This window comes from Bombina bombina, chromosome 6, assembly GCF_027579735.1.
Source record: "Bombina bombina isolate aBomBom1 chromosome 6, aBomBom1.pri, whole genome shotgun sequence".
Taxonomy (NCBI): domain Eukaryota; kingdom Metazoa; phylum Chordata; class Amphibia; order Anura; family Bombinatoridae; genus Bombina; species Bombina bombina.
In genome coordinates this window covers 717089359-717114870 of record NC_069504.1, presented here as the reverse complement: position 1 = coordinate 717114870, position 25512 = coordinate 717089359, and the positions used below count along the sequence as shown (strand labels likewise).

Genomic DNA, 25512 nt, shown 5'->3' with positions numbered 1-25512 from the left:
AACTTTCAAGATTCAGATAAAGCATTCAATTTTAAACACTTTTCCAATTTACTTCTATTATCAATTTTGCTTAGTTCTCTTTGTATCTTTTGTGAAAGAGTAATTCTAGGTAAGCTTAGGAGCGGACACGTGTCTTTAGCCATTTGGCAGCAGTGTTTTCAACAATGTTTATAGTAATGTTATACAAAGTTGCAAACACTGCTGCCTTTCAGTGCCAAAGACCATTGCATGCTCCTAAACTCCCAACAGCCTACCTAGCTTTACTCTTCAAAAAATGAAACCAAGAAAAATAAGTAAATTTGATCATAGAAGAAAATTGTATAAAATTGCATACTCTATCTGAATCTTGAAAGTTTAATTTTGGCTTTACTGTCCCTTTAACAAACTTAAATCCCCTGGCAGAATTTGAGAACTTGTTTGCTATAGCTAGATCCTATTGCAGTGTTGAGTCTTTCCAAGCTCCTATCTTACCCACATCACCACCTAGAGAGACTGCCCTATAGAACAAATGAATCCTTTTCTTCAAATGAGCGCTTTCCTTGCCTTCTGAAATACCTTGGTCACCTGCACCTCTAGACACCAGGTTTTTCTGTATTGTGGTAGAACTCTTAACAAACCCCATTCTCAACAATGTAAGAAAACATCATCACAAGACCCCTTTTTGGAAAGAGAGGATTCCCATGTATTTTCTATATGTAAAAAGTTGGCGATTGGAATAAGGACACAGTAGACTTGAAACAGTGTGTATTATGCATTATACATAAGAACTCCTAGACGTAGACTATTACAGATATATCCTTTTTATTTTTTCAGGAAAGGATCAGTCAAGTTTTGAAGGATCTAGAAGAAGATCAGATACAAGTGGTGAAGTTAGGAGATGCCAGTATAGCTGCTCCTTTCACTTCCAAGCTATCATCCATTCAGTGCAGTAAGTACTCTTTTTAAAGCCTGCGATTTAGCTGGTTCTGCCCCTTGGAAATGTGCAGCAAGAGAGGTGTGTGATAAAATATGTGAGCAGATGCACATCTGTGGTTGAATGGCATTGTGTTCCCTATTGTTCCTCAACTCCATCCCACAGGGTTTTGTAATAGCATATTTGGGTTGCAGAACAAGTGAGATAATAGCTTGACCCACTGGAAAAATAAATTCTACAGGGAGTGCAGAATTATTAGGCAAATGAGTATTTTGACCACATCATCCTCTTTATGCATGTTGTCTTACTCCAAGCTGTATAGGCTCGAAAGCCTACTACCAATCAAGCATATTAGGTGATGTGCATCTCTGTAATGAGAAGGGGTGTGGTCTAATGACATCAACACCCTATATCAGGTGTGCATAATTATTAGGCAACTTCCTTTCCTTTGACAAAATGGGTCAAAAGAAGGACTTGACAGGCTCAGAAAAGTCAAAAATAGTGAGATATCTTGCAGAGGGATGCAGCACTCTTAAAATTGCAAAGCTTCTGAAGCGTGATCATCGAACAATCAAGCGTTTCATTCAAAATAGTCAACAGGGTCGCAAGAAGCGTGTGGAAAAACCAAGGCGCAAAATAACTGCCCATGAACTGAGAAAAGTCAAGCGTGCAGCTGCCAAGATGCCACTTGCCAACAGTTTGGCCATATTTCAGAGCTGCAACATCACTGGAGTGCCCAAAAGCACAAGGTGTGCAATACTCAGAGACATGGCCAAGGTAAGAAAGGCTGAAAGACGACCACCACTGAACAAGACACACAAGCTGAAACGTCAAGACTGGGCCAAGAAATATCTCAAGACTGATTTTTCTAAGGTTTTATGGACTGATGAAATGAGAGTGAGTCTTGATGGGCCAGATGGATGGGCCCGTGGCTGGATTGGTAAAGGGCAGAGAGCTCCAGTCCGACTCAGACGCCAGCAAGGTGGAGGTGGAGTACTGGTTTGGGCTGGTATCATCAAAGATGAGCTTGTGGGGCCTTTTCGGGTTGAGGATGGAGTCAAGCTCAACTCCCAGTCCTACTGCCAGTTTCTGGAAGACACCTTCTTCAAGCAGTGGTACAGGAAGAAGTCTGCATCCTTCAAGAAAAACATGATTTTCATGCAGGACAATGCTCCATCACACGCGTCCAAGTACTCCACAGCGTGGCTGGCAAGAAAGGGTATAAAAGAAAAAAATCTAATGACATGGCCTCCTTGTTCACCTGATCTGAACCCCATTGAGAACCTGTGGTCCATCATCAAATGTGAGATTTACAAGGAGGGAAAACAGTACACCTCTCTGAACAGTGTCTGGGAGGCTGTGGTTGCTGTTGCATGCAATGTTGATGGTGAACAGATCAAAACACTGACAGAATCCATGGATGGCAGGCTTTTGAGTGTCCTTGCAAAGAAAGGTGGCTATATTGGTCACTGATTTGTTTTTGTTTTGTTTTTGAATGTCAGAAATGTATATTTGTGAATGTTGAGATGTTGTATTGGTTTCACTGGTAAAAATAAATAATTGAAATGGGTATATATTTGTTTTTTGTTAAGTTGCCTAATAATTATGCACAGTAATAGTCACCTGCACACACAGATATCCCCCTAAAATAGCTATAACTAAAAACAAACTAAAAACTACTTCCAAAACTATTCAGCTTTGATATTAATGAGTTTTTTGGGTTCATTGAGAACATGGTTGTTGTTCAATAATAAAATTAATCCTCAAAAATACAACTTGCCTAATAATTCTGAACTCCCTGTAGTACAATGTAGCTATCACAAGGCCATGTGATCTGAGAGTTTTAGACCAAGTAGTATAGATAGATTTGTTCATTTTGGGAGAGAGAACACATCTGATTAAAATAACATATACTTACAATAATCATTAGTGTCACACTGTAGCAATAGTTCAGCAAAAGATTGAACTTGCAGGCCTCTGGTGCAAACGGTTAAATAATAGTTTAGCTCTTGTTATTCCTCATGCTTCTAATAGATTTTCAATTGAAGGGACAGTAAAGTCAAAATTTAAACTTTCATGAGTCTGATTAAGCATGCAATTTTAAATTTGGTTCCAATTTACTATTTCTTTTTAAAGACACGATGAGTCCACGGATCATCATCCTTACTTGTGGGATTACACCTTTTGGTCAACAGGAGGAGGCAAAGAGCACCACAGCAGAGCTGTTAAATAGCTCCTACCTTCCCTCCCACCCCAGTCATTCTCTTTGCCTATGTTAGTGATAGGAAGAGGTCAAGTAAGGTGTTAGTTTAGATTCTACAATCAAGAGTTTATTATTTTTAAAGTAGTGCCAGAGAGTGCTACTTTGTTCTAGGGTGTAGCCCTGGTCCATATCAGTCTCTACAGTAGAGCTTTTGGTGGCTTTAGAGCAATGGGAACTTGTGGGACATAATTCTCACTGCACCTCCCATATTTCTGCTGCCCTTATCCTTCAGCCTGAGGTTTTCACTGACTCAGCATTTGTTTCTTTCTCAGGCCAATGTGAGGGAGAGGACCTCTCATGCTTGGGACCTGCTATGCTGCCAGGCAGTGTTTAAGGTATGTGCTACCTTTTTTGGGATCTAAGGAGTTTCAGTATTTTTACATTAGCACTATGGAGCATAAGGGGTTAATGGAAAAATCTGTTTGTTGGGACGGTTTTTAGACTTTCAGACTGAAAGTTTTTTTGGGCAGTGACAGGGTACTGGGGCTGGAGTTATGTGGCTTCAGTTTATTTCTAGGGCTCCGGTGGTTTCACTGTGTTTTTTCCCCAGAGGGAGAGACATTAGGCATTGGGTACGCCCGCGATGGGCGGGACTTCCTGTATTTGCGCGCCTCTTCACTGTGCTGTTTTCCGGAAAAGATTAGTGTGTCATTCAGCTGGGCTAGTTGATTGTTGGTGCTAGAGCGGCATGTAGATTAATTTCATGCGCTCATAGCACGGATGCGGGGAAGTCCGGTTCAGAGACTGACTGTATGAAACGGATCGTTACAAGCAGAGGATCCGGTGTCATTTTTCATGGTAGGAGCACCTCAGCAGGCTGCTGAGGTGCAGAGGTGCATTTAACGTTTTCTTTTTCTGTCAGTTTGTATTACCAGAAAAATCTGACACTTTGCAGAAAAATAGCAAAACCGTTTGCATTTAAAGAGACAGTAACCTTTTTTATAATTTTATTTTGTTAATATTTTTTATTTTTTCTGTTTAATCTTTAACAATTTGTGATGAAAGATGGACCAAGAGGGTGTGCAGTATCTTACGTGTGCTTTGTGTCTGGATGCAAATGTGGAACCACCAATCCCTTTCTGTCCTACATGTATTGAAAGGACTAAGTTTTAGGGATAAAATTTTTACTGAGCCAAACTCCTCTCAGGCAGATGTTGTCCAAGAGTCTTCTGATGAGGGTCAATTTATGCCGCAACTTTCTCCCCAAGCGTCCCAAAAATTAACGCCCCCACCAGCAGTGCCCTGCTCTTCTGCTCTAGCACCTGCTGGAGTTACTTTAAAAGACATAGCTGCGGTTATGTCTTCCGCAATTTTGGATGTGTTGTCTGCTTTTCCTATGCTTCAAGGCAAGCACAAGAGGAAAGACTAACATATTATCAGTGAGGTTTCTGATGTCATGGTGGCAGTCTCAGAGGTACCCTCCCAGGGAACTGAGATGGAGGGTATAGAGGTTTCTTTCATGTAATTAGCAAGAGTCCATGAGCTAGTGACGTATGGGATATACATTCCTACCAGGAGGGGCAAAGTTTCCCAAACCTCAAAATGCCTATAAATACACCCCTCACCACACCCACAATTCAGTTTTACAAACTTTGCCTCCTATGGAGGTGGTGAAGTAAGTTTGTGCTAGATTCTACGTTGATATGCGCTCCGCAGCAAGTTGGAGCCCGGTTTTCCTCTCAGCGTGCAGTGAATGTCAGAGGGATGTGAGGAGAGTATTGCCTATTTGAATGCAGTGATCTCCTTCTACGGGGTCTATTTCATAGGTTCTCTGTTATCGGTCGTAGAGATTCATCTCTTACCTCCCTTTTCAGATCGACGATATACTCTTGTTTATATACCATTACCTCTGCTGATTCTCGTTTCAGTACTGGTTTGGCTTTCTACAAACATGTAGATGAGTGTCCTGGGGTAAGTAAATCTTATTTTCTGTGACACTCTAAGCTATGGTTGGGCACTTTGTTTATAAAGTTCTAAATATATGTATTCAAACATTTATTTGCCTTGACTCAGAATGTTCAACATTCCTTATTTTCAGACAGTCAATTTCATATTTGGGATAATGCATCTGAATTAATAATTTTTTCTTACCTTCAAAAATTTGACTCTTTTTTCCCTGTGGGCTGTTAGGCTCGCGGGGGCTGAAAATGCTTCATTTTATTGCGTCATTCTTGGCGCGGACTTTTTTGGCGCAAAAAATCTTTTCCGTTTCCGGTGTCATACGTGTCGCCGGAAGTTGCGTCATTTTTTGACGTTATTTTGCGCCAAAAATGTTGGCGTTCCGGAAGTGGACATTTAGGCGCCAAATAATGTGGGCGTCTTATTTGGCGCTAAAAAAATATGGGCGTCGCTTTTGTCTCCACATTATTTAAGTCTCATTTTTCATTGCTTCTGGTTGCTAGAAGCTTGTTCTTTGGCATTTTTTCCCATTCCTGAAACTGTCATTTAAGGAATTTAATCAATTTTGCTTTATATGTTGTTTTTTCTCTTACATATTGCAAGATGTCTCACGTTGCATCGGAGTCAGAAGATACTTCAGGAAAATCGCTGTCTAGTGCTGGACCTACCAAAGCTAAGTGTATCTGCTGTAAACTTTTGGTAGCTATTCCTCCGGCTGTTGTTTGTATTAATTGTCATGACAAACTTGTTAATGCAGATAATATTTCCTTTAGTAAAGTACCATTGCCTGTTGCAGTTCCTTCAACATCTAAGGTGCAGAATGTTCCTGATAACATAAGAGATTTTGTTTCTGAATCCATCAAGAAGGCTATGTCTGTTATTTCTCCTTCTAGTAAACATAAAAAATCTTTTAAAACTTCTCTCCCTACAGATGAATTTTTAAATGAACATCATCATTCTGATTCTGATGATTCTTCTGGTTCAGAGGATTCTGTCTCAGAGATTGATGCTGATAAATCTTCATATTTATTTAAAATTGAATTTATTCGTTCTTTACTTAAAGAAGTACTAATTGCTTTAGAAATAGGATTCTGGTCCTCTTGATACTAATTCTAAATGTTTAGATAAGGTATTTAAATCTCCTGTGATTATTCCAGAAGTTTTTCCTGTTCCTAATGCTATTTCTGAAGTAATTTCCAAAGAATGGGATAAATTGGGTAATTCATTTACTCCTTCTAAACGTTTTAAGCAATTATATCCTGTGCCGTCTGACAGATTAGAATTTTGGGACTAAATCCCTAGAGTTGATGGGGCTATTTCTACCCTTGCTAAACGTACTACTATTCCTACGTCAGATGGTACTTCGTTTAAGGATCCTTTAGATAGGAAAATTGAATCTTTTCTAAGAAAAGCTTATCTGTGTTCAGGTAATCTTCTTAGACCTGCTATATCATTGGCTGATGTTGCTGCAGCTTCAACTTTTTGGTTGGAAACTTTAGCGCAACAAGTAACAGATCATGATTCTCATAATATTATTATTCTTCTTCAGCATGCTAATAATTTTATCTGTGATGCCATTTTTGATATTATTAGAGTTGATGTCAGGTTTATGTCTCTAGCTATTTTAGCTAGAAGAGCTTTATGGCTTAAGACTTGGAATGCTGATATGGCTTCTAAATCAACTCTACTTTCCATTTCTTTCCAGGGTAACAAATTATTTGGTTCTCAGTTGGATTCTATTATCTCAACTGTTACTGGTGGGAAAGGAACTTTTTTACCACAGGATAAAAAATCTAAGGGTAAAAACAGGGCTAATAATCGTTTTCGTTCCTTTCGTTTCAACAAAGAACAAAAGCCTGATCCTTCATCCTCAGGAGCAGTTTCAGTTTGGAAACCATCTCCAGTCTGGAATAAATCCAAGCCTGCTAGAAAGACAAAGCCTGCTTCTAAGTCCACATGAAGGTGCGGCCCTCATTCCAGCTCAGCTGGTAGGGGGCAGGTTACGTTTTTTCAAAGAAATTTGGTTCAGTTCTATTCACAATCTTTGGATTCAGAACATTGTTTCAGAAGGGTACAGAATTGGTTTCAAGATGAGACCTCCTGCAAAGAGATTTTTTCTTTCCCGTGTCCCAGTAAATCCAGTGAAAGCTCAAGCATTTCTGAATTGTGTTTCAGATCTAGAGTTGGCTGGAGTAATTATGCCAGTTCCAGTTCTGGAACAGGGGATGGGGTTTTATTCAAATCTCTTCATTGTACCAAAGAAGGAGAATTCCTTCAGACCAGTTCTGGATCTGAAAATATTGAATCGTTATGTAAGGATACCAACATTCAAAATGGTAACTGTAAGGACTATCTTGCCTTTTGTTCAGCAAGGGCATTATATGTCCACAATAGATTTACAGGGTGCATATCTGCATATTCCGATTCATCCAGATCATTATCAGTTCCTGAGATTCTCTTTTCTGGACAAGCATTACCAGTTTGTGGCTCTGCCGTTTGGCCTAGCTACAGCTCCAAGAATTTTTACAAAGGTTCTTGGTGCCCTTCTGTCTGTAATCAGAGAACAGGGTATTGTGGTATTTCCTTATTTGGACGATATCTTGGTACTTGCTCAGTCTTTACATTTAGCAGAATCTCATACGAATCGACTTGTGTTGTTTCTTCAAGATCATGGTTGGAGGATCAATTTACCAAAAAGTTCATTGATTCCTCAGACAAGGGTGACCTTTCTGGGTTTCCAGATAGATTCAGTGTCCATGACTCTGTCTTTAACAGACAAGAGACGTCTAAAATTGATTTCAGCTTGTCGAAACCTTCAGTCACAATCATTCCCTTCGGTAGCCTTATGCATGGAAATTCTAGGTCTTATGACTGCTGCATCGGACGCGATCCCCTTTGCTCATTTTCACATGCGACCTCTTCAGCTCTGTATGCTGAATCAATGGTGCAAGGATTACACGAAGATATCTCAAATAATATCTTTAAAACCGATTGTACGACACTCTCTAACGTGGTGGACAGATCACCATCGTTTAATTCAGGGGGCTTCTTTTGTGCTTCCGACCTGGACTGTAATTTCAACAGATGCAAGTCTCACGGGTTGGGGAGCTGTGTGGGGATCTCTGACGGCACAAGGAGTTTGGGAATCTCAGGAGGTGAGATTACCGATCAATATTTTGGAACTTCGTGCAATTTTCAGAGCTCTTCAGTTTTGGCCTCTTCTGAAGAGAGAATCGTTCATTTGTTTTCAGACAGACAATGTCACAACTGTGGCATACATCAATCATCAAGGAGGGACTCACAGTCCTCTGGCTATGAAAGAAGTATCTCGAATTCTGGTTTGGGCGGAATCCAGCTCCTGTCTAATCTCTGCGGTTCATATCCCAGGTATAGACAATTGGGAAACGGATTATCTCAGTCGCCAAACGTTGCATCCGGGCGAATGGTCTCTTCACCCAGAGGTATTTCTTCAGATTGTTCAAATGTGGGAACTTCCAGAAATAGATCTGATGGCGTCTCATCTAAACAAGAAACTTCCCAGGTATCTGTCCAGATCCCGGGATCCTCAGGCGGAGGCAGTGGATGCATTATCACTTCCTTGGAAGTATCATCCTGCCTATATCTTTCCGCCTCTAGTTCTTCTTCCAAGAGTAATCTCCAAGATTCTGAAGGAATGTTAGTTTGTTCTGCTGGTAGCTCCGGCATGGCCTCACAGGTTTTGGTATGCGGATCTGGTCCGGATGGCCTCTTGCCAACCGTGGACTCTTCCGTTAAGACCAGACCTTCTGTCGCAAGGTCCTTTTTTCCATCAGGATCTGAAATCCTTAAATTTAAAGGTATGGAGATTGAACGCTTGATTCTTGGTCAAAGAGGTTTCTCTGACTCGGTGATTAATACTATGTTACAGGCGCGTAAATCTGTATCTAGAGAGATATATTATAGAGTCTGGAAGACTTATATTTCTTGGTGTCTTTCTCATCATTTTTCTTGGCATTCTTTTACAATACCGAGAATTTTACAGTTTCTTCAGGATGGTTTAGATAAGGGTTTGTCCGCAAGTTCCTTGAAAGGTCAAATCTCTGCTCTTTCTGTTCTTTTTCACAGAAAGATTGCTATTCTTCCTGATATTCATTGTTTTGTACAAGCTTTGGTTCGTATAAAACCTGTCATTAAGTCAATTTCTCCTCCTTGGAGTTTGAATTTGGTTCTGGGGGCTCTTCAAGCTCCTCCGTTTGAACCTATGCATTCATTGGACATTAAATTACTTTCTTGGAAAGTTTTGTTCCTTTTGGCAATCTCTTCTGCCAGAAGAGTTTCTGAATTATCTGCTCTTTCTTGTGAGTCTCCTTTTCTGATTTTTCATCAGGATAAGGCGGTGTTGCGAACTTCTTTTGATTTTTTACCTAAAGTTGTGAATTCCAACAACATTAGTAGAGAAATTGTGGTTCCTTCGTTATGTCCTAATCCTAAGGATTCTAAGGAGAAGTCGTTGCATTCTTTGGATGTTGTTAGAGCTTTGAAATATTATGTTGAAGCTACTAAGTCTTTCCGTAAGACTTCTAGTCTATTTGTTATCTTTTCCGGTTCTAGAAAAGGCCAGAAAGCTTCTGCCATTTCTTTGGCATCTTGGTTGAAATCTTTAATTCATCTTGCCTATGTTGAGTCGGGTAAAACTCCGCCTCAGAGGATTACAGCTCATTCTACTAGGTCAGTTTCTACTTCCTGGGCGTTTAGGAATGAAGCTTCGATTGATCAGATTTGCAAAGCAGCAACTTGTTCCTCTTTGCATACTTTTACTAAATTCTACCATTTTGATGTATTTTCTTCTTCTGAAGCAGTTTTTGGTAGAAAAGTACTTCAGGCAGCGGTTTCAGTTTGAATCTTCTGCTTATGTTTTTCATTAAACTTTATTTTGAGTGTGGATTATTTTCAGCAGGAATTGGCTGTCTTTATTTTATCCCTCCCTCTCTAGTGACTCTTGTGTGGAAAGATCCACATCTTGGGTAATCATTATCCCATACGTCACTAGCTCATGGACTCTTGCTAATTACATGAAAGAAAACATAATTTATGTAAGAACTTACCTGATAAATTCATTTCTTTCATATTAGCAAGAGTCCATGAGGCCCGCCCTTTTTTTGTGGTGGTTATGATTTTTGTATAAAGCACAATTATTCCAATTCCTTATTTTATATGCTTTCGCACTTTTTTATCACCCCACTTCTTGGCTATTTGTAAAACTGAATTGTGGGTGTGGTGAGGGGTGTATTTATAGGCATTTTGAGGTTTGGGAAACTTTGCCCCTCCTGGTAGGAATGTATATCCCATACGTCACTAGCTCATGGACTCTTGCTAATATGAAAGAAATGAATTTATCAGGTAAGTTCTTACATAAATTATGTTTTTATCAGATGGTGAGATTTCATATTCTGAGAGTTCTTTACCTTTGACTGATTCAGAGGTGGTCTCCGATTTAAACTAGAACACCTCCGTCTGTTACTCAGGGAGGTTTTGGTTACCTTAGACGACTGTGATTCCACAGTAGTAGTCGCCCCTGAGAAGGCGAGTAATTTGGACAGATATTTCGAAGTTCCTACTTTCTCAGATGTTTTTCCAGTTCCTAAGCAAGCTTCGGAGATTGTTTCTAAGGAATGGGAGAGACCAGGTATTACCTTCTCTCCGTCTCCTATTTTCAGAAAGATGTTTCCTATAGCTGACGCTGTCAAGGAAGCTTGGCAATCGGATCCTAAGGTAGAAGGGGCTATTTCCACTTTAGCCAAGCGAACTACTATTCCTATTGAGGATAGTTGTGCCTTTAAAGACCCCATGGACAAGAAGTTGGAGGGTCTACTTAAAAAGATTTATGTTCACCAGGGTCTTCTGTTGCAGCCGGCTGCATGCATTGCTACTGTTACTAGTGCAGCAGCTTATTGGTTTGATGCTCTGTCCGAGTCTCTTAAGTCTGAGACTTCTTTGAAGGAGATCAAGATATGATTAAAGCTCTGAAGTTAGCCAATGCTTTTATTACGGATGATTCTCTGCAAATTACTAAATTAGCAGCTAAGAGTTCAGGGTTCTCTATCCTAGCCTGCAGAGCTTTATGGTTAAAACCTTGGTCTGCGGACGTTTTATCTAAGTCTAAGCTTTTAGCTATTCCTTATAAGGGAAAGACCTTGTTTGGACCTGGCCTGAAGGAAATTATCTCTGACATCACAGGAGGTAAGGGTCACCTCCTTCCTCAGGATAAGAGAAATAAACAAAAAGGACGACAAAGTAATTTTCGTTCCTTTCGCAATTTCAAGGGAAATTCTTTCTCTTCCTCCTCTAAACAGGAAGGAAACTATTTGCAATCTAAGCCTACTTGGAGTCCCAACCAGCCTTGGAACAAGGGTAAACAGTCCAAGAAGCCTGCTGCTGACTCCAAAACAGCATGAAGGGCATGCCCCCGATACGGGACCGGATCTGGTGGGAGCAGACTTTCTTTCTTCATTCAGGCTTGGGTGCGAGACGTTTAGGACCCCTGGGCTATAGAAATAGTGTCCCAGGGATACAAACTGGAGTTCAAAAATTTTCCTCTCCGAGGAAGATTTCTTCTTTCAAGATTATGTGCAAATCAGATAAAAAGAGAGGTATTCTTACATTGTGTAAGAGACCTCTCGTCCCTGGGAGTGATTATTCCCGTTCCTGTACAGGAACACAGGCAGGGCTTTTATTTAAATCTGTTTGTAGTTCCCAAGAAGGAGGGAACTTTCAGACCTATCTTAGACCTCAAGAGTCTGAACAAGTTTCTCAGAGTTCCATCTTTCAAGATGGAAATTATTCGTAACATTCTTCCATTGATCCAGGAGGGTCAATTTATGACAACAGTGGACTTAAAGGATGCATATCTACATGTTCCTATCCACAGAGATCATCACAAGTTCCTAAGGTTTGCCTTTCTGGACAGACACTTTGAGTTTGTGGCTCTTCCTTTCGGGCTGGCCACTGCGCCCAGAATTTTCACAAAGGTTCTGGGGTCACTGCTGGCGGTTCTAAGACCGCGGGGCATTGCAGTGGCGCCTTATCTGGACAATATTCTAATCCAGGTGCCATCTTGTCAACAAGCAAGGTCCCATACCGACATTGTACTATCCTTCCTGATAACTCGCGGGTGGAAGGTAAATCTGGAAAAGCGTTTCTTAATCCCGAAGACAAGGGTGACTTTCTTGGGAACTTTAATCGATTCTATATCTGAGGATTTTTCTGACAGAGGTAAGGAAATCAAAGATTCTAGATACCTGTCGAGCCCTTCAGTCCAATCCTCGGCCGTCAGTGGCCCAGTGCATGGAAGTAATCGGACTGATGGTGGCGGCAATGGATATCATCCCGTTTGCTCTGTTTCACTTCAGACCTCTGCAGTTAAACATGTTCAGGCAGTGGAATGGAGATTATGCAGACTTGTCTCCTCGACTAACCCTGGAACAGGAGACAAGGGACTCACTTCAATTGTGGTTGTCTCTGGATCATCTATCCCTGGGAACATGCTTTCGCAGACCATCCTGGGTGATTGTGACAACAGATGCCAGCTTTCTAGGGTGGGGAGCTGTCTGGGGTCCCCTAAAGGCTCAGGCAGTGTGGACTCAGGCAGAGTCTGTTCTTCCTATAAACATCCTGGAACTGAGATTGATCTTCAATGCTCTTCTGGCCTGGCCTCAGTTAGCTACGGCCCAGTTCATCAGATTCCAGAAGGACAACATAACGACAGTGGCTTACATCAATCATCAGGGAGGAACGAGGAGTTCCTTAGCGATGACCGAGGTAGCCAAGATAATCCAATGGGCAGAGGCCCATTCTTGGCATCTGTCAGCGATCCACATCCCAGGGGTGGACAACTGGGAGGCGGACTTTCTGAGCAGGCAGACCTTTCATCCGGGAGAGTGGGAACTCCATCCGGAAGTATTCTCCAACCTGATTCTCAAATGGGGTCGGCTGGAGTTAGATCTCATGGCATCTCGTCAGAATGCCAAGCTTCCGAGATACGGGTCAAGATCCAGGGATCCCCAGGCGGAACTGATAGATGCTCTAGCAGTTCCTTGGTCCTTAGCCTAGCATATCTTTTTCTCCAGTTTGCTCTTCTTCCTCGGGTCATTGCTCGAATCAAACAGGAGAAGGCTTCAGTGATCCTCATTGCTCCTGCATGGCCTCGCAGGATTTGGTATGCTGATCTGGTGGACATGTCATCCCTGTCACCTTGGAGACTGCCATTGAGGAAGGATCTTCTCATTTAAGGACCCTTCCTTCATCCAAATCTAATTTCTCTGAAGCTGACTGCTTGGAGATTAAACGCTTAATCCTATCCAAGCAGGGTTTTTCTGATTCAGACATAGAGACCTTGATTCAGGCGCGTAAGCCTGTTACTAGAAAGATTTACTATAAGATATGGCGTAAATATCTTTATTGGTGTGAATCTAAGGGCTACTCATGGAGTAGAGTTAGGATTCCCAAAATTTTATCTTTTCTCCAAGAAGGATTGGAGAAGAGTTTATCGGCAAGTTCCCTAAAGGGTCAGATCTCTGCCTTATCTATTTTGTTACACAAACGTCTGGCAGATGTCCCAGATGTTCAATCCTTTTGTCAGACCTTGGTTAGGATCAGGCCTGTGTTCAAACCAGTTACTCCTCCATGGAGTCTGAATTTAGTTCTTAAAGTTCTTCAAGGGGCTCCGTTTGAGCCTATGCATTCCTTAGACATTAAGTTGTTTTCTTGGAAAGTTTTATTTCTTGTTGCTATTTCTTCAGCTCAAAGAGTGTCTGTCTGAGCTTTCGGCGTTGCAATACAAGGGTTCCTTCCTAAGGTTGTTTCAGACAGGAACATTAATCAGGAGATTGTTGTTCCTTCCTTGTGTCCTAATCCTCCTCAGAAGGAACGTCGTCTGCACAATTTGGATGTAGTCCGTGCTTTGAAGTTTTACTTACAAGCAACTAAAGACTTTCGTCAGTCTTCTTCTCTGTTTGTAATTTTCTCTGGAAAACGTAAGGGTCAGAAAGCTACTGCTACTTCTTTCTTTTTGGTTAAAGAGAATCATCCGCTTTGCATATGAGACTGCTGGACAGCAGCCTCCTGAAAGAATTACGGCTCATTCCACTAGGGCGGTTGCTTCCTCATGGGCATTCAAAAATTAAGCTTCTGTGGCACAGATTTGCAAGGCTGCAACTTAGTCTTCTCTTCACACTTTTTCTAAATTTTACAAATTTGGTACTTTTGCCTCAGCTGAGGCTGCTTTTGGAAGAAAGGTTCTTCAAGCAGTGGTGCCTTCCGTTTAGGTTCCCTGTCTTGTCCCTCCCTTATCATCCATGTTCTCTAGCTTTGGTATTGTATCCCACAAGTAAGGATGATGATCCGTGGACTCATCGTGTCTTTAAAAAGAAAAGAAAATTTATGCTTACCTGATAAATTTGTTTCTTTTTAGACACGATGAGTCCACGGCCCACCCTGTTCTTTTTAACACAGGGTGTTATTTTTTGTAAACCTCAGACACTTCTGCACCTTGGCTTTTCCTTTCTCTTCCTAACTTCGGTCGAATGACTGGAGTGGGAGGGAAGGGAGGAGCTATTTAACAGCTCTGCTGTGGTGCTCTTTGCCTCCTCCTGCTGATCAGGAGGTGTAATCCCACAAGTAAGGATGATGATACGTGGACTCATCGTGTCTAAAAAGAAACAAATTTATCAGGTAAGCATACATTTTATTTTTATTTAATTTGCTTTGTTTTCTTGGTATCCTTTTTTGGAAAGTATTCCTAGGCAAGCTCAGGCACAGCAAAGCACTACTGGGAGCTAGCTGCTGATTGGTGGCTGCACATATGTGTCTTGTCATTGGCTCACCCAATGTGTTTAGATAGCTGCAAGGATTATACCAAGAGAATAAAGCTAATTTGATTAAGAAAATTGGGGGGAAAAATATTTTTTAAATTGAATGTGCTATCTTAATTTTAAAATGTTGAGTTTCATATCCCTTTAACCCTGATTTGTCTGCCATTTCTTGCACATTTACTTGCTGCTACATAGTACCGGCCTTCTACAGATACTCAGTGAATCTGTTCATTGAAATAAAGTGTGATTTACAGTACCACTTTTCTTGCTTTATTTCCTACATTGTTTCACCTCTTAAAATACGCAAAGTAATAATTTGAAGTTAATTTCAAGCATATTTCTTTCCTTTCCTTGCAGTTTGCCACGTTATTAAACAAGGTCGTTGCACATTAGTAACAACTTTGCAAATGTTTAAAATTCTGGCTCTGAATGCGCTCATCCTTGCCTATGGGCAGAGTGTCCTGTATCTCGAGGGGGTGAAATTCAGTGACTTTCAAGCAACTCTACAGGGACTGCTGCTGGCTGGCTGCTTCCTATTTATCTCTCGATCTAAGGTGTGTAAGACTTAACATTTCATTAACTATTAAAACATGTGCATACAGTCTAAAATGGGTCAAGCATTTGTTTTCATTAAGGCATATCTCCCATGCAAAAAACAGTGTTTACTCTCTACTCTCTCTCTACTCTCTACTCTCTCTTTCTCTTTCTTTCTTTTTTCTCTCTTTTCTCTTTATTTTCTCTCTCTACACTCACTCACTCTACTCTGCTCTTCTCTCACTCTCACTCTCACTCTACTCTGCTCTACTCTCTCTCTCTCTCTCTACTCTGCTCTACTCTACTCTACTCTCTCTCTCTACTCTCTCTCTCTCTACTCTCTCTCTCTCTACTCTCTCTCTCTCTACTCTCTCTCTCTCTACTCTCTCTCTCTCTACTCTCTCTCTCTCTACTCTCTCTTTCTCTACTCTCTCTTTCTCTACTCTCTCTTTCTCTACTCTCTCTTTCTCTCTCGTTCTTTCTCGTTCTTTCTCTCTCTCTCTCTTTCTCTCTTTTTCTCTCTCTTTTTCTTCTACAAGATATGACGAGTCCACGGATTTCATCCTTGTGGGATTTATCCTCCTGCTAACAGGAAATGGCAAAGAGCACCACAGCAGAGCTGTATATATAGCTCCTCCCTCCTCTCCACCCCCAGTCATTCTCTTTGCCTGTGTTAGTAATAGGAAGAGGTGAAGTGTTAGTTTTAGATTCTTCAATCAAGAAGTTTTTTATTTTAAAATGGTACCGGCGAGTACTATTTTCCTCAGGGAGAAATGGATAAGGAATGAAGAAAATTTTCTGCCCTGAGGTTGATGATCTTAGCAAACGTTACTAAGATCCATTCTGGTTCCCACAGAGTTTCTGAAGGTAGTGCAAGAAAAATCTTCAGTGTGGAGAACGGTGTCATGCTTTAAGCAACATTGAGGTATGTTGAGTCTTATTTCTGAGGAGACTTGTTATATCAAAATTGGCTGACATTTGTTTCCCTGCAAGGGAAAAGGGGTAAGCAGTAGACCTATATAAAACTGAGGGTGTTACTGAAAGGCCTATTTGTTTCTATATATATTGTTATTTACTTTGGCAATATTTATATTGGGGCTTGACACTGGGAGAGGCTGCTTGACTTATGTGGGTTTATTATTCAGAGCTGCAGTTTTGTATTTTGAGTTCATATGTACTGGGGACCACATGGCTTTATTCAAACCGCTTCCCATGCGGTTAGTCAGTTTGTAGATGCGACGTCCATGATGGGCGGGGCCTATTTCGTGTGCTCAGACGCGCAGTTTCCTCTCACTAGGAAGGCAGCAGGCATCAGCTCCGGTGGGGCCTAAAGTTATTTTCCAGTCACCGGATCGTTGTCGAGTCTAATTTCAGTACCCTGAGGGCAGGTAGGCGCCACAGCAGAGCTGTGGCGAGGTGCAGGGGCTGTTTTCTTTATTTAAGTATATTTTTTGAATAAAATTGTCTCCTTAAAGGGTGATTTCACTTTTTGCTCATTGGGTGCAATCATTTTTGGAAAAATTAAACTGTTATTTATAGTTGTTTAGCGATAAGAATGTTTTAGGGCAATTTGAAAAAATTGTTGCGCTTTTTATTTCTTAAAGGCGCAGTATGTTTTTTTGCAAAAATTTTCTTCTTTAAGGTACGACGAGTCCAAGGATTCATCCTTTACTTGTGGGATATTCTCCTCCTGCTAACAGGAAGTGGCAAAGAGCACCACAGCAGAGCTGTCTATATAGCTCCTCCCTTAGCTCCACCCCCCAGTCATTCTCTTTGCCTACTCTAAGTACTAGGAAGGGTAAAGTGAAAGAGGTGATAAAATATTAGTTTTTAATTTCTTCAAGCAAGAGTTTTTTGTTTTAAATGGTACTGGTGTGTACTATTTACTCTCAGGCAGCAGATGGATGAAGACTTCTGCCTGGAGGATGATGATCTTAGCATTTGTAACTAAGATCCAGTGCTGTTCCCACGGAGGCTGAGTAGTACAGGAAACTTCAGTATGAGGAACGTTTCCATGCTATATAGCAGTCAGGTATGTTCAGTCATTTTTTCTGGAGAGACTGTGTATTTCAGAAAGGCTGACAGTATCCCCATGAGGGTAAGGGTAAGCAGTAATCTTAAGAGCTATAGAAAGGTATTACTAAGCTTGAATAAGGGGCTAATTAAAAAATGGTTGACACTGAGTTTTGAATGTTTGTGGGCAAACGTTTTCTGAACTGGGAGTGCTGTTAACGTTTTGTGGGCAATAACGTTTTTTGGGCAACTTTATTGAGGGTACACTTGGCTTATTTTTTGGGTCTCAGAAACCACATGGCTAGGTTAAAACCGCTCTGGTGCGGTTCCTTGAGGCTGTAGAGACATTGAGATGGGCGGGGCCTATTTTCGCGCCTCAGGTGCGCAGTTGTTTTCACTCAGCAAGCTCCAACTCCTGAGGGCCCCTGTGGATGTTTTGGGCCAAATCAAAGCTTTAACCCCATATTTACAATCCCTGAGGGCAGGTAGGCGCCACAGCAGGGCTGTGGCAAGGTGCTGGGGGTGTTTTTTCCGGATTTAGGCCTTAATTCAATCCGGTTTGCACAATAAAGGGTTAAATGTTAAATATTCTTGTGGGGCAAACTTAACTACTCATATTGAGTCTATCAAAAATTTGAAAAATTTGGTATATTTTAAAGCAGTTTTGCAGAACGTGTATGCTTTTTTTCCTCTTAAAGGCGCAGTACCGTTTTTTAGGATTGTTGTAATTTTTTTCACTAAAGTGTTTTCATGCTTGTTTGTAGTCATTACTAGCCTGTTAAACATGTCTGACATTGAGGAAAGTCATTGTTCAATATGTTTAGAAGCCATTGTGGAACCCCCACTTAGAATGTGTCCCTCATGCACTGAAAGGTCAATAAATTGCAAAGAACATATTTTAGCTACTAAAAGTATGTCGCAGGAGGATTCTCAGTCAGAAGGGAATCGGGTTATGCCATCTAATTCTCCCCAAGTGTCACAACCATTAACGCCCGCACAAGCGACGCCAAGTACTTAAAGTGCGTCTAATTCTTTCACCCTGCAAGATATGGCCGCAGTTATGAATACTACCCTCACAGAGGTTTTATCTAAACTGCCTGGGTTGCAGGGGAAGCGCAGTAGGTCTGGTATGAGAACAAATGCTGAGCCCTCGGACGCTTTATTAGCCATATCCGATGTACCCTCACAATGTTCTGAGTTGGGATGAGGGATTTGCTGTCTGAGGGAGAGATTTCTGATTCAGGAAAGATGTTCCCTCAGACAGACTCAGATATGACGGCTTTTAAATTTAAACTAGAACACCTCCGCTTATTACTCAGGGAGGTTTTAGCGACTCTGGATGATTGTGACCCTATTGTAGTTCCAGAGAAATTGTGTAAAATGGACAGATTTCTAGAGGTTCCTGCTTACACTGATGTTTTTCCGGTCCCTAAGAGGATTTCGGACATTGTTACTAAGGAGTGGGATAGACCTGGTATTCCGTTCGCTCCCCCTCCTACTTTTTAAGAAAATCAGACACCATGCAGGACTCGTGGCAGACAGTCCCTAAGGTGGAGGGAGCTATTTCTACCCTGGCTAAGCGTTCAACTATACCTATTGAGGACAGTTGTGCTTTCAAAGATCCTATGGATATGTTCATCAGGGTTTTCTTCTCCAACCTATAGCATGCATTGTTCAGCTGCTTTTTGGTTTGAGGCTCTGGAGGAGGCTCTTCAGGTTGAGACCCCATTAGATGATATTCTGGATAGAATTAGGGCTCTCAAGCTAGCTAATTCTTTCATTACAGATGCCACTTTTCAACTGGCTAAATTAGCGGCAAAGAATTCCGGCCATTTTAGAGCGTTATGGATTAAGTCCTGGTCTGCTGATGTGTCATCAAAATCTAAGCTTTTAGCCATCCCTTTCAAGGGTAAGACCCTATTCGGGCCTGAACTGAAAGAGATCATTTCAGACATCACTGGAGGGAAAGGCCATGCCCTTCCTCAGGATAAGACAAATAAGATAAGGACCAAACAAAATAATTTTCGTTCCATTCGAAACTTCAAAGGTAGTCCCTCTACCTCTTCCCCTGCTGCAAAGCAAGAGAGGAATTTTGCTCAATCCAAGTCAGTCTGGAGACCTAACCAGACTAGGAACAAAGGTAAACAGGCCAAGAAGCCTGTTGCTGCCACCAAGACAGCATGAAGGGGTAGCCCCCAATCCGGGACCGGATCTAGTAGGGGGCAGACTTTCTCTCTTTGCTCAGACTTGGGCAAGAGACGTTCAGGACTCCTGGGCTTTAGAAATCGTAACCTAGGGGTATCTTCTAGATTTCAAAGATTCTCCTCCAAGGGGGAGATTCCATCTTTCTCAATTGTCTGTAAACCAGACAAAAAGAGAGGCATTCTTACGCTGTGTAGAAGACCTATATACCATAGGAGTGATCTGCCCAGTTCCGAAAACAGAACAGGGGCAGGGGTTCTACTCCAATCTGTTTGTGGTTCCCAAAAAAGAGGGAACCTTCAGACCAATTTTAGATCTCAAGATCCTAAACAAATTCCTTCAAGATGGAGACCATTCGGACTATTTTACCAATGATCCAGGAGGGTCAATATATGACCACCCTATGACTACACATCCCTATCCACAAAGATCACCAGTTCCTCAGGTTCGCCTTTCTGGACAAGCATTACCAGTTTGTGGCTCTTCCCTTCGGGTTGGCCACAGCTCCCAGAATTTTCACAAAGGTGCTAGGGTTCCTTCTGGCAGTTCTAAGGCCGCGGGGCATAGCAGTGGCGCCTTATCTGGACGCTATCTTAATTCAGGCGTTGACTTACCAGCTAGCCAAATCTCACACGGACATCGTGTTGGCTTTTCTAAGATCTCACGGGTGGAACTCACAAGAGTTCCATTCCTGGGAACTCGGATAGTTTCGGTGGACATGAAGTTTTCTGATGGGGGTCAGGAAATCAAAGATTTTAACCACCTGCCGAGTTCTTCATACCATTCCTCGGCCGTCAGTGGCTCAGTGTATGGAGGTAATCGGACTAATGGTAGCGGCAATGGACATAGTTCCGTTTGATTGCTTGCATCTCAGAGCACTGCAACTATGCATGCAAACAGTGGAATGGGGATTATGCAGATTTATCTCCTCAGATAAATCTGGATCAAGAGACCAGAGACTCTCTTCTTTGGAGGTTGTCACAGGATCATCTGTCCCAGGGAATGTGTTTCCGCAGGCCAGCATGGGTCATAGTGACGACTGACGCAAGCCTATTGGGCTGGGGTGCAGTCTGGAATTCCCTGAAAGCACAGGGTTTGTGGACTCAGGAGGATGCTCTCCTCCCAATAAATATTCTAGAACTGAGAGCGATATTCAACGCGCTTCAGGCGTGGCCTCAGCTGGCTTCGGCCAGATTCATAAGATTTCAGTCGGACAATATCACGGCTGTAGCATTTATCAATCATCAGTGGGGAACAAAGAGTTCTCTAGCGATGATAGAGGTTACCAAAATAATTCTATCAGCAATCTATATCCCAGGAGTGGAGAACTGGGAAGCGGATTTTCTAAGTCGTCAGACTTTTCATCCGGGGGAGTGGGAACTCCATCCGGAGGTGTTTGCACAATTGATTGGGGCACACCAGAATTGGATCTGATGGCGTCTCGTCAAAACGCCAAACTTCCTTGTTACGGGTCCCGGTCAAGGGATCCTCAGGCAGTACTGATCGATGCTCTAGCAGTACCCTGGTCGTTCAACCTGGCTTATGTGTTTCCACCATTTCCTCTCCTTCCTTGTTTGATTGCCAGAATCAAACAGGAGAGAGCTTCGGTGATTTTGATAGCCACACAGGACTTGGTATGCAGACCTGATGGACATGTCATCTCTTCCACCATGGACTCTGCCACTGAGACAGGACCTTCTGATTCAAGGTCTTTTCCAGCATCCAAATCTAGTTTCTCTGCGGCTGACTGCTTGGAGATTGAACGCTTGATTTTATCCAAGCGGGGTTTCTCTTGGTCGGTCATAGATACCTTGATTCAGGCTCCAAAGCCTGTCACTAGGAAAATTTATCATAAGATATGGCGTAAATATCTTTATTGGTGCAAATCCAAAGGCTACTCATGGAGTAAGATCAGGATTCCTAGAATTTTGTCCTTTCTCCAAGAAGGATTGGAGAAGGGGCTATCAGCTAGTTCCTTAAAGGGACAGATATCTGCTTTATCAATCCTACTGCACAAGCGTCTGGCAGATGTTCCAGACGTTCAGTCGTTCTGTCAGGCTTTAGTTAGAATCAAGCCTGTGTTTAAACCTGTTGCTCCGCCATGGAGTCTGAATTTAGTTCTTCAAGGGGTTCCGTTTGAACCTATGCATTCCATAGCTATTAAGCTTCTATCTTGGAAAGTTCTGTTTTTAGTTGCTATCTCTTCGGCTCGAAGAGTTTCTGAACTATCTGCGTTGCAATGCGACTCGCCTTATCTTGTTTTTCGTGCTGATAAGGTGGTTTTGCGTACCAAACCTGGATTCCTTCCTAAGGTTGTTACTAATAGGAATATCAATCAGGAAATTGTTGTTCCTTCTCAGTGTCCTAATCCTTCCTCTAAGAAGGAGCGTCTGTTGCACAACTTGGACATGGTTCGTGCTTTGAATTTTTACTTGCAAGCAACCAAGTATTTCCGTCAAACATCTTCTTGTGTTTTCTGGAAAACGTAGAGGTCAAAAAGGCTACGGCTACCTTTCTTTTTGGCTGAAAAGCATCATCCGTTTGGCATACGAGACTGCTGGACAGCAGCCTCCTGAAAGGATTACAGCTCACTCTACTAGAGCGGTGGCTTCGAAATGGGCTTTTAAAAATGATTCTTCTGTTGAATAGACTTGTAAGGCTGTGACTTGGTCTTCGCTTCATACCTTTTCCAAATTTTACAAATTTGATACTTTTGCTTCTTCGGAGGCTATTTTTGGGAGTAAAGTTCTTCAAGCAGTGGTGCCTTCTGTTTAACCATCTTTCTTGTCCCTCCCGTTCATCCGTGTCCTGTAGCTTTGGTATTGTATCCCACAAGTAAAGGATGAATCCGTGGACTCGTCGTACCTTATAGAAGAAAAGTAAATTTATGCTTACCTGATAAATTAATTTCTTCTATGGTACGACGAGTCAACGGCCCGCCCTGTCATTTTAAGACAGATTATATTTTTGGATTTTAAACTTCAGTCACCTCTGCACCTTTTAGTTTCTCCTTTTTCTTCCTGTACCTTCGGTCGAATGACTGGGGGTGGAGCTAAGGGAGGAGCTATATAGACAGCTCTGCTGTGGTGCTCTTTGCCACTTCCTGTTAGCAGGAGGATAATATCCCACAAGTAAAGGATGAATCTGTGGACTCTTCATACCATAGAAGAAATGAATTTATCCGGTAAGCATAAATTTACTTTTTTTTTTTAATCAAATAAGGTGATTTACGACTATTGTGGCTATTGCTAGTCTGTTAACATGTCTGAACTTGAGGAAACTCCTTGTTCTATGTGTTTAGAAGCCATTGTGGAACCCCCTCTTACTTTGTGTACCTCTTGTACTGGAAGGGCCTTACAATGTAAAAAGCATATTTCTCTTACAAGGTGTATCCAGTCCACGGATTCATCCTTACTTGTGGGATATTCTCATTCCCTACAGGAAGTGGCAAAGAGAACACACAGCAGAGCTGTCCATATAGCTCCCCCTCTGGCTCCGCTCCCCCATTCTCTTTGCCGCTCTAACAAGTAGCATCTCCACGTGAGGGTAAAGTGAATGTGGTGTTAGATTTGTAGTTTTTTATATCTTCAATCAAAAGTTTATTTTTAAATAGTGCCGGTTTGTACTATTTACTCTCTAGCAGAAAGTGATGAAGAATTCTGCTGAGAGGAAAATGATTTTAGCATGTTGTAACTAAAATCCACTGCTGTTCCCACATAGGACTGAGGAGTACCAGAAAACTTCAGTTGGGGGAACAGTTTGCAGGCTTAACTGCTCTAAGGTATGTTCAGTCATTTTTTTCTAGTCAAGACTTAGTAATGCTAGAAGACTGACAAGAATCCCCATGTGGGGAAGGTAAGCCATTTCTCCAACATTGGTGTGTCCGGTCCACGGCGTCATCCATTACTTGTGGGAATATTCTCTTCCCCAACAGGAAATGGAAAAGAGCACAGCAAAAGCTGTCCATATAGCCCCTCTTTGGCTCCGCCCCCCCCCCAGTCATTCTCTTTGCCGCTCTAAACAAGTAGCATCTCCACGGAGATGGTGAAGAGTATGTGGTGTTTAGTTGTAGTTTTTTATTCTTCTATCAAAAGTTTATTTTGAAATGGTACTGGTATGTACTATTTACTCTGAAACAGAAAGAGATGAAGAGTTCTGTTTAAAAGAGGAGTATGATTTTAGCAGCAGTAACTAAAATCAATTGCTGTTCCCACGCAGGACTGTTGAGCCTAGAGAACTTCAGTTGGGGGGAACAGTTTGCAGACTTTTCTGCTCAAGGTATGGCTAGCCATTTTTCTAACAAGACTGTGTAATGCTGGAAGGCTGTCATTTTCCCTCATGGGGATCGGTAAGCCATTTTCTTAGACTCAGATAGAATAAAGGGCTTATTATGGGCTAATAACTGGTGGACACTCTTAAGGGCTAAATCGATTGTTTATTTAAGTTATTATTAAGGTTTTGAAGTGGATTTCAAACTTTTTAATATTTGGGGAACGTTTTTATCGCCAGGCACTAGTTAAGACACCTTCCCAGTCAGGAAGGGCCTTTCTCTGTAGTAGGCAGAGCCTCATTTTCGCGCCATTATTGCGCAATTTCTTTTGAGTGCAGTGCATGCAGCTGCATGTGAGAGGGTCTGGTATCCACAGAAAACGTTCCTAGAAGGCTGGAATTGGTATCGTATACCCCCCTGAGATAAGTGAAGTTGCAGCAAAGGCTGTGGCTGGGACTGTAGTGGGGTTAAATTGCAAACGGCTCCGGTTTCCACATTTTAAGGGTTAACAGCTTTGGATAAGTCCTTCATAGTTTTTCACATATTCAGTAATAAAGTGTGCCCTGTTTAACATTTAAAGAGACAGTAACGGTTTTGTTTAAAAACGGTTTTTGTGCTTGATTAACCAGTTTAAGCCTGTTTAACAAAATCATCAAATGGGCGGAGGATCACTCCTGCCACCTATCTGCAATCCACATCCCAGGAGTAGACAACTGGGAGGTGGATTACCTGAGTCGTCAGACTTTACATCCGGGGGAGTGGGAACTCCACCCGGAGGTGTTTGCCCAGTTGACTCAATTATGGGGCATTCCAGACATGGACCTGATGGCGTCCCGTCAGAACTTCCAGGTTCCTTGCTACGGGTCCAGATCCAGGGATCCCAAGGCGACTCTAGTGGATGCATTAGTGGCGCCTTGGTCGTTCAACCTAGCTTATGCGTTTCCACCGTTACCTCTCCTCCCCAGGCTTGTAGCCAGGATCAAACAGGAGAAGGCCTCAGTGATTCTGATAGCTCCTGCGTGGCCACGCAGGACTTGGTATGCAGACCTGGTGAATATGTCATCGGCTCCACCATGGAAGCTACCTTTGAGACAGGATCTTCTAATACAAGGTCCATTCGAACATCCAAATCTAGTTTCTTTACAGCTGACTGCTTGGAAATTGAACGTTTGATCTTATCCAAGCGTGGGTTTTCAGATTCTGTGATAGATACTCTGGTCCAAGCCAGAAAACCTGTGACTAGAAAGATTTACCATAAAATATGGAAAAGATATATCTGTTGGTGTGAATCCAAGGGATTCTCCTGGAGTAAGATTAAAATTCCTAAGATCCTCTCCTTTCTTCAAGAAGGTTTGGATAAGGGATTGTCAGCGAGTTCTCTAAAAGGACAGATTTCTGCTTTATCTGTCTTGTTACACAAACGACTGGCAGCTGTGCCAGATGTACAAGCTTTTGTACAGGCCTTGGTCAGAATCAAGCCTGTTTACAGACCTTTGACTCCTCCTTGGAGTCTAAATTTAATTCTTTCAGTTCTTCAAGGGGTTCTGTTTGAACCCTTACATTCCATAGA

The 25512-nt window shown here is 42.0% G+C and overlaps 1 protein-coding gene across 1 annotated transcript in view; it reads left to right on the top strand.

Annotated features, from left to right (window-relative positions):
• The window catches only part of ATP13A1 (ATPase 13A1), a gene marked incomplete in the record, with an annotated part of 348893 nt that overhangs the window by 216809 nt on the left and 106572 nt on the right, over positions 1-25512 (top strand). The window contains 2 exon segments of the mRNA XM_053717905.1: positions 814-928; positions 15281-15477. Coding sequence (XP_053573880.1) covers positions 814-928; positions 15281-15477 — 312 coding nt within the window.